This window comes from Fulmarus glacialis, unplaced genomic scaffold (assembly GCF_000690835.1).
Source record: "Fulmarus glacialis isolate BGI_N327 unplaced genomic scaffold, ASM69083v1 scaffold12362, whole genome shotgun sequence".
NCBI classification, from domain to species: Eukaryota; Metazoa; Chordata; class Aves; order Procellariiformes; family Procellariidae; genus Fulmarus; species Fulmarus glacialis.
The window spans coordinates 13706-23447 of NW_009195956.1; the positions used below are offsets into that span (position 1 = coordinate 13706).

General features: G+C 38.5%; 1 protein-coding gene across 1 annotated transcript in view; it reads left to right on the forward strand.

The window, feature by feature from the left end:
* The window catches only part of PLAA (phospholipase A2-activating protein), a 16012-nt gene extending 11914 nt beyond the window's left edge, over positions 1 to 4098 (forward strand). Inside the window, exons 12-13 of the mRNA XM_009572036.1 lie at positions 1741 to 1905; positions 3376 to 4098. Of these exons, the coding sequence (XP_009570331.1) occupies positions 1741 to 1905; positions 3376 to 3941 (731 nt within the window). The 3' untranslated portion in view covers positions 3942 to 4098. The remainder of the gene's footprint in view (positions 1 to 1740; positions 1906 to 3375) is intronic.
* The last annotated feature ends 5644 nt before the right edge of the window (positions 4099 to 9742 follow it).

Here is a 9742-nt window from a genome sequence, read left to right on the forward strand (position 1 = left end):
TTCTTATAAGCCCCCTTTATATATTGAAAGGCTGCAATAAGGTCTCCCTGGAGCCTTTTCTTCTCCAGACTGAATAACCCCAACTTGCTCAGCCTTTCATCTTAGATGTGTTCCAGTCCTCTGATCATTTGTGTGTCCTCCTCTGGACCTGCTCCAACAGGTCCATGTCTTTCTTGTGCTGGGGACCGCAGAGCTGGATGCAGTAGTCCAGGTAGGGTCTCATGAGAGTGGACAATCACCTCGCTCGACCTGTTAGCCACACTTTTTATGCAGCCAAGGATACAGTTGGCTTTCTGGGCTGCAAGCGCACATTGCCGGCTCACGTCCAATTTTTAATCCACCAGTATCCCCAAGTCCTTCTCTGCAGGGCTGCTCTCAATCCATTCATCGCCCAGCCTGTATTGATACTGGGGATTGCCCCAACCCAGGTGCAGGACCCATGCACTTGTCTTTGTTGAACTTCATGAAGTTTGCATGGGTCCACTTCTCAAGCTGGTCAGTGTCTCTCTGGGACCCTCTGAGGCCTTCTGCCTGCAGTATTGCCCTTCTACATACTGTTCAGGTCTCATTTTCTCTTTAAAAATACCAGTCGGAATCTTCAGTCAGCCTTGTCCTGTTTCCCTGAATGTTCTTGCGCTCTGGTATTTGTTTGTTCGGGGAGAAGGTAGAAGATTCACAAACTAGAAAATTTTTTTTGGGAGGTTGTCGCTAGTAAATAGATTCAGCCTCCTCTTAGTTTTGCAGAGATTTTACAGTAAAATTTTGTCCAGAACTTACTAAGAGGGAGAACAGCAAAACTAGCTGACTTTCATTCTGCTACGTTATAGCAAAGCAGAGACTTTTACGTAGTCTTAAAAACAAACTGCATTAGTTCATTTTTGTCCAATATTCATGAAGGATAACCATATCAGCCACAGGCTTAGTGGGTTGTTTGGTTTTTGAAGCTTAGAATCTGAAAACTAGGTTTACTGAGTTTTCTGAAGTTTTGTAACAGTGCATGGTTAAATGCACTTGTAAAGATTATGGCTGGACTGGGAAAGATTTAACAGCTGTACGTTTTTTTTCATGAGAGGCCCACAGTTGATTTTTGTCCATACTATGAAACTCATAAGGGTGTACTAATGTAATGCTGCCTGCTTGTGTGTTCATTGATGTGGCCCTCATCAATTCTGGAAGAACCATGATTGGCAGTGCTTAATGCTAGATCCATTTTAAGCAAAATGCTGTGCATTAAAATAACTTTTCCAACACTTTGATTTTTAAATTACATTGAAATTTGAATATAGGACATGGTGCAATCATATTTTGCTTATGGCACTTAAATAATAAAAATACAAAAACTGTGGTAACTTAACACTAAGAACATGTACGTACTTTATTGTTTTTACTACCTAATAATAGAAAAGAGCAAAAAAGGAATGGTATTTCAGTTATGAGAACTAACGGTCGTGTGATTCTTTTCTGCATTTTTGCCTGCATGTAGGCTAAGATGTGAATTCTGAATCTCTGTGTTGCAGTATTAGAGGGGGCTTAATAGTAGCAATCATTGTGATGATTAAAACTTAAAATTAGAAAGATGATGAAACTGGGAAAAGTAATGTTTAAAAATCGAACGCCCCCCCCCCAACAATTACAATAGTTGTAACTTGTTTGTAGAGTGTTTTTGTGGTATTTTACTCACAATCTGGATTTGTGAAGTTCTAATGTCAGAAAGCCATGCCTCTTCTATTTGTCTTACAGGCAAATTAAAGGAACTTAATGGCAGTGCAACTGAAGAACATAAGCTTACAGAAGATGACTTGATAATCCTAGAAAAGTTGCTGTCTGCAACATGCAACACCTCTGCAGAAACACCTACAGCACAGCAGCTTGAGACTTTATGGAGAGCAGTGAACTGGCCAGAAGGTAGATACTTGCAACACTCTGTCCCAAAGAGTTTATAACCCAAGCAGAAACCAGAAGATGATAAACAGATGCTAATAGCACTGATCAGTAGCAGAGGCAGTGGCATGAATTGCAAAATTGGGAAATGGTTGTCAGGTTTTGTTGTTGGCACAACAAGTAAACATAAAGGAGAAACTTGATACAAACATCAGTCATGGTTATTTCATTAGCAGGAGCATCCTCAAGAAAGAGGTGTGAGGTTTGTTTGGAAATAGAGCAAAGAAGTGTGAGGTTGGAGTCCTAAGTTGTTATCAAATGAGAGATGAAATTATGGAGATAAATTATTAAAAAATCTCAAAAGTAGCTCCTGTTTAATATAGTAGAAGAGAAGTTACTGAAGCTAGGCTATGTGCTTAGAACTGCATTAGTGAAATGACATTCTGAATGAATGCAAGTGTAGGTGATACAATTTCATTTGATAATGTATCATTGTCAGCACTGATGGATTGGAAAGTTTCTTTTGGTTGTTACTGCACATTCTGGAAAAAATAGATACATTGCATATACAAATACCTAAATACGCAGTTAAAATGAACTGTTTTCTTGAAATTGCAGTTAAAGATTTATTAACAGGAAGAATATTTTGGTAGTAAAAATTCATGTTCATTATATAACATCACTTAAACTATGTTTTGCACAGGTGGGAGCTGGTGATGGCTAATGTCTTCATATCTTTCAGACTCTGTGTGTTGTACAAAGTGTTAATTCTCAAGATTCTGCATATCTGCAGGAAAGACTGCTCAATAAGTAGCTAAGCAGGTTCAGCTTTGATTTGGTTATAAGCATGGGATACTGATAGTAGACCCAAGGAGCCAGATACATTTTAAATTTGGTAAAGTGGTGGGGAGCTGCTGAACAAACTCTTTAAGTTCAGTTTCCTTACAATGATTTCCAGCTGATGAGTTGAGGACATCTTTTCTTTTTTTTTTTTTTCCTTTGCAAATTATGTCTGAGAGTTGAAGGTAATCTAAAAATTTTTTTCTCATTTTTCTTTCTGTAAGCAGTTTTGTAGATATACTAAACTGTAAGATATGGAATGAGGACAAAGGGAGATGCTGCCTGTGTAGGGGTGTTCAGTCACTGAGAAGCTTTCAGAGACCTTTTTGGATTATCATACTTTGTGCTTGCCTTCAGTGTTATCAATTAGAGCTTTTAGGAAAGATTTTAAGGTTTTTTGCAAAGCACTGCATTTAACCTAAATTAAGGAGCAGGTTTTTTGTGATTAATTGAAGTGTTACTAGAATGGGTTTGTCAATACTTGCCTATGAATTTCAAACAACTTGTGCTTTACCTGAATCTCCTTCTGCATGAAACTGTTACAGTCTGTTCCCAAAGCTAGGCGTTTAAGAATGTCTGTATCTGAAAGAAACTCACGAGCACATTTGCACATAATGCAATATTAATGCTAATTTTTTTTGTTTTGTTTCTTAGATATTGTCTTTCCAGCCCTAGACATTCTTAGATTGTCTGTCAGGCATCCCACTGTGAATGAGAACTTCTGCAGTGAAAAGGATCATGTACAATTTATCATCCTTCTCCTTAAATTTCTGAACCCTAAAGGAAAGCAAGCAAACCAGCTGTTGGCACTTAGAGCTCTTTGCAATTGTTTTGTCAGCCAGGCAGGCCAGAAGCTCATGATGGAACAGAGAGATGAAATAATGACACAAGCAATAGAAATGAAATCAGGCAATAATAAGAACATCCACATTGCACTTGCCACACTGACATTGAACTATGCTGTATGTTTACATAAAGTCAACAACATTGAGGGCAAAGCTCAATGTTTATCAGTAATCAGCACAGTTATGGAAGTTGTTCACGATCTTGAAGCCATTTTTAGACTGCTTGTGGCTCTTGGGACGCTAATTAGTGATGATACAAATGCTGTACAATTAGCTAAGTCTCTTGGAGTTGACTCTCAAATAAAAAAGTATGCCTCTGTATCAGAACCGGCTAAAGTAAACGAATGCTGTAGGTTTGTTCTTAATCTGCTATAATTGTTTGTTTTTCTTAGCACTTGGGAGACACAGTGTATGCAAAAAAAAAGATGCTTTTGTCCATATTTTGTGACAGACTATAATTGAGAAAATACTGTGGATGAATTAAACTTGATTTGTTGCAAGATACAGAGCAAATAAAACTTTTTACACTGTTTGTCATTTGACTGCTTTTCTGAAGTCTATAGTGCGCAGGATCTTTGCAGGAAATCCTTCTGACATAGCTCAGATCAAAATAGATCACCAAGAACCATCTCAGTACTTAAAGGTCATCTACATGGAAATGTAGGAAATGGCTGTGATTTAGTGACTGTCAACTCCGACACCTGCCTCAAGCACATTTCTATGTTTCTTGACAGTGCATTTTGTCAGCAGAGAAGGGGCCCTGAGAACTTTGAAGTTCAGTGGTGCTTTTCACAAGCTTATTAGTTAACATTGGTTAGTATTAACCCTGGTCAAATATGCTGGTAAGGAAATGGCATTTACCTAATTTCCCACCAGTTTTTTTCCACTTCCTTTTTGAAACCTAGCTGGTTTATGGCTCTTACTGTTTTTAACCTAGAACTAGGTGACTTTTTGAGGGGTAGAATCTTTAACTGCCATATAGATGTCGTGCTTCACTGATAAGTGAATATCTTGTAGCTTATAAAATGGCTTGAACTTCTACAAAAGCTTTTACATGACTTTTAATGACAGGAGTACTCCACCAGTTGATAAAGTATCTTGTAAAATATTAGATGATTTTAAAAAGAAGTCATCTTGAAGAGTGGGAGAGATACATAGATGCAGAGAACAGATTGAGCAGCAGAAACTGGAACAGGCTTCCTAGAGAGGTGGTTGATGCCCCAAGCCTGTCGGTGTTTAAGAGGAATTTGGACAATGTCTTTAATAATTTGCTTTAACTTTTGGTCAGCCCTGAAGTGGTCAGGCAGTTGACTAGATGATCATTGTAGCTCCCTTACAACTGAAATATTCTATTCTAAACTGTACAAATGTAAAGTCAAGTTTTATGAAGTAGCTTAACATAGTAACTGTGGTGACTGTGAAAAGAGAAAACAGTATTTTACAGCTATTCCAGCAGATCCAAGATGTTCAGCTCAAAAGGGGAATGTTATTTCCTACTACTCCTGCAAATGTTACACTTCGGTTTAGAATTAAGATGAAGTCAAGATGGTCGATGTTCAAGTTACATTTTTCGTTAGTCTAATAGAATGGAAAACATGAAAAAAAATGGGCAAGCTTTCTGGCATGTGAGCTCTTCATCACATGACGCCTCTCTACCTCATCTGTGCCAGATGTGAAGGATTTTGTGACCAAGAGCTCTAACCTTTTTTGCTCCATCTAACTGAACTGTCTGAATTACTACATTACTTCCAGCAAACCTTGTTTCTCAGATGTTTAGTTGCACACTTGCACTGTTACACTTCTGATGAATTTCTGGACACATATCCTCTCAAACAGTCTTGATCACGGCCTTAGTCACAGTTTTTCTCATTTCATCCATTGCAGGTTCATGTATAAGGCAGTCCAAGAGATTATTAGGATTTACAGTGCTTAACAATAGTTCAATCCCTTCCTGGGAAAACATCTCAGAAGCTACCTTTAGGAAACGTGTCTGTGAAATAACGTGCCTGTCTGTTGAATTTTGGTTGCCTACTATACAATTGTTCCTGAAGCTTTAGCTTTTTAATGTTGTGCTCTTTAACTGTGTTTGTACATGTGCTATTCTAAGAAATCTATACTCATCTAAAATTTTGGTTTTGTTATTGTGGGATTGCTCTGTTACAGATTACCTCGTACGTGCAAATTGTCATTAATTTCCCAGACCAAAAAATGTTTATATTAATAAACATACTCTGGCAATTCCAAGAAATGGTATATTAAGAGATATTACAAAATTAACTTAAATTTGCAGGGGAATGATAGGGCACAGCAAAAAATCCTTCATCTGGGGACTGTAGCACTACATGTTAGGCAAGATATACAAAGCAGGCCAGGAATATTTGGATAGAAGGACAGTTGCTGCTACAGGGTACTGTGATACCTGACTGTTCCATGACGTAGCATTGTCTGAGGGAACAGAGGGATTGGGGGACATTGGATTCCATCCCCAAGGAATTGGCCTTGGAGGGTCTGTCTCCACAGAGACATACAGTGGCAGCATAGGCAATGGAGGTAATGTGTAAAGGAGGTAATGAAAAAAAAAAGTTGTAACACACAGCAAGATCTTACATTATGTTCGAAGATCTTACAAGGAGGTGGTTTTTTTTTAATTGACACAGAAGCATGTTGGTGTTCTTATGCCTTCATGCATTTGTGCAGTGGCTTTTAGTGAGGATTTTCCCAAGCTAGCAAAACTGGGTACGTGCTAACACAGGTTGAGCGCATAAAGGAGACAAACTCACATCTTTTACAAAGCGGTGGACATTTTTTTTCTGTCTTCCAATGTAAAACAACTATCTATCTGGGGTTTTTTGTCAGTATTATCTTGAAAATGAGTAATTGCAATTGCTCTTGTTTTAAATGACACTGTTCTAAACTCCATTGTGGTACATGTAAGCATGCATGTACATAAACACACAAATATATGTAAGCGTACCACAAAATCTGCAGCTGAGATGACCGGCAATCAGAAAACGTTAAGGATGTCACCAGGATGAAGTTTCCGTTTCAGTGAAAGGATGTTAAATCTATGCCTAGAAAATGTGCCAGACAGGAGGTCCACAGTGTTTTGAGACCAGAGGACACTGAGAATAAGTATGTGTCTAGCACAGAACTCAGAGCTGGCTTCCTACCTACAGCAATAAACCTCAAATAAGTTGATCTGTGTGCTAAGTGCTCCTGAATTGATTAATCAGGGGAATAGTAAAAGTATGTTTGAGAGATGTCAAGAGCCCCTTGAAGAGAAATTGTATCTTCTGCTTACAATTCAAAGCTTCTCAGTCGATGATATAATTCTTCTGTTGGTGTCTTTTTCCAAGCTAGAATGGAAGCTCTTAGAAAGAACAGCAAACGATGTGTAGTAGCGCTTCACATTGAACCTTTGTTGTTAGGCCTGCCTTGCGTTTTATGAAGTGAAAGTACTTAGACAAGAACTCAGCACACAATATAAAGTGCCTTACTAGAGAACTGAATGAGGAATCAAATCTGACTTAGGTCAGCACCAACTGCTGTACTTGCCAAGACAAATGGAGACTACAGTCACTTAGCCTGGGATACGTGAATCAAAAATTTCTGTAATGATTATTATTATGTACACCTTGTTCTCATCAGGGCCTAATCTTAAGCAGACTTTTAAAAACTACTCAGTCCTGTTCAGGTTGTAGACAGAAGTAAACTAACTTCAGTCTGCAAACCTATTTCATTAAAAGCATTGTGCATTGAATTATACATTCATGAATCGTTGGATGCAATCACTTCTCTATAACGTAATATGCTAAAGTAATTTATTATGTAAGAGCAGTGCCATAGATCGGTACTAAAGAGGTAACTGTAAATGCTTTAGGAAATATTATAACCTGCTGGTTCCAATTGTATGAAGTTTTTTGTTTAAAAATATTTAGTTAAACTGTCTTAGCTGAATTTGATCCATTACTATATACCGTGATCACTTTCCTTTTTTTTTCTCCCGCTCTTTAAACTGTCAACAAATCCAAAGTCTAGGATTTCCCACCTTTTCAAAATGTGTACTGAATAGACTATGAAATTAAATGTTCAGCAATGAGATGCCATGTGCGACTGTTGAAAGCCTAAAGGAATATTTTCAGATTTCCTATTCTTGCAATGGATTTTTGATGTTTATTCACCGTAGAGATTGAGCTTGCCATTTTGGTGGGAATTTTTTTTTCTAGACTTGCCAGTTGCAAAGATGAATTTGCACATGTGGGCCAAGTTGCTGTTGATCTGTATCAAACACATGGAAAAAAGAAGCATTAAGTATGAACTACCCCTTTTTGACAGTAAATTTTGAAGCCTAACTGTGACTACCTAGATGCCAATATTGTTAGAAATCATTTTATCAACACATCCAGTTAGCTTCTGTACTCTGTAAATAGATGCTGCATTCATTGCAAACACAGTCCACACAAATAAATGTGCAGGTTTTGTATAAAAATAGCAGCTCAGGCAGTTATTAGGTATTTGATTGTTCCTGATTCATCTTTAACACCTGTCCTGTTTGCATGCCTAAGCGTTTACTGCTTAACCTTTTAATTTCCATAGAGTTGCTCAAGGGATCTCATTTTCATGTCAAACTTGTACACCCCTCATCAACATTTCTTAATTACACTACCTCTGCCATCTTCAGAGTACACTAGGGCTGTCATTTTTTGATGATAAAGATGAAGATCTATTCCCACCCATCCAGGTAATTGAATAACACAGACTAATCAGGATCAACTCTGACCCTGTGACTGCACATTATCTGACTCTGCAGGGACTCACACCTACTGAAAAAAGAACAGATGATACATAATAATTTCTTCTAACCCTTTTGAAAACTTGTCAACCCCTGTGTTACCTGTATTGGTTTATTACTTTTTATCATCTGGCCACAATGCTTTTGATCACCACTGGCTTTGTACAACTTGCATTCAGTGGACCTCTACCTCAGTGGGGCAGTACCACCAATGCTGTTTGAAGATCCAACACAATGTGGAATATATCAAACAGGAAGGCAACGTGTTTGAATCTGGGAAAAAAACAGACCCAGAAGAAAGACGAATGGACACTTTGGTGCATTAAAAAAAGAAGAAAATTGTTGCATGTCTCTGCACAGAAAAGGAGGTTCTTAATACAAATTCTTTCTGTGTAACGATAGACCTTTCTCTACCCTGATCTTTATTTTCGGCTAACTATCCCCTTTGATTGGCATTTCCCTCTATAGCTAATCTTTGTGTTTGTGGCTGAAGGCTGATCCGTGTCTTACTGAATTGCTCAGAGAGGTCATCTGCCTTTAACCAGCTTCTCTGTCGTGATTCCTACTTGTTTGCATCCCATGAAAAATCATTTTCAATACTCGTATCACAGAAAAACTAAATTTATTGTTGACATTAGCATTCACTGGGATATGCCTATTTGATTTTTTATTATGGATATTTCCATGCTTGAACCTTTTTCAATGGAGCACAGCTCAGCAGAAGTTAGCAATACATCAACTGAATCAGTAAGAACAAGTTTCTGGGGACAAAAGGTTACATGAGAACTAAGTTAAGGTGATTACTGTGATGTGTAACCTGTTGCTTAAAGCTTCAAACCAGGGGCTCAGAACAGCAGCTGTAACAATTTTTAAGCAAGTCTGAGAGGTGATTCTGGAACAACAGAGAATTAAGTCAAATGTCTCTCTGCTGGGCAGACTACAGGGACTATAGCAAAGACTAGAGCCAGACTCATCAGCATTCAAGATTTTTTTTTCCCCCCAGGCAGAACATCTTACGAAACCTATTCAGGTGTTTTGCAGGTGCCACTGAGCACACAGACAATGTAACCTGGCTAATGCAGTTTGCTTGGATTTTATGTCCTCTACTTGGGTTTCCAAAAGGCTTCGGACAGGATCTTTGGTTCCGGAAAGCTGCCAAGGGAAGAGAATGAAGAACCCCATCTTGTTGAAACTGCTTGAAAAGCGAAAAAGGTCGGGATTAAATAGTAACTACGGAGGATCAAAGACATTTGTGCAAGTGCGTGGCTTGCTTATGTCTGCAAACACTTTTATTCCCACCTCGCTACCCGAAAAAAAAACAGGCAACAAAACTCAGCACGCAGGCGGGCGGAAAGCTGCGGCGCGGGCGCTGCCGCCGGCAGCA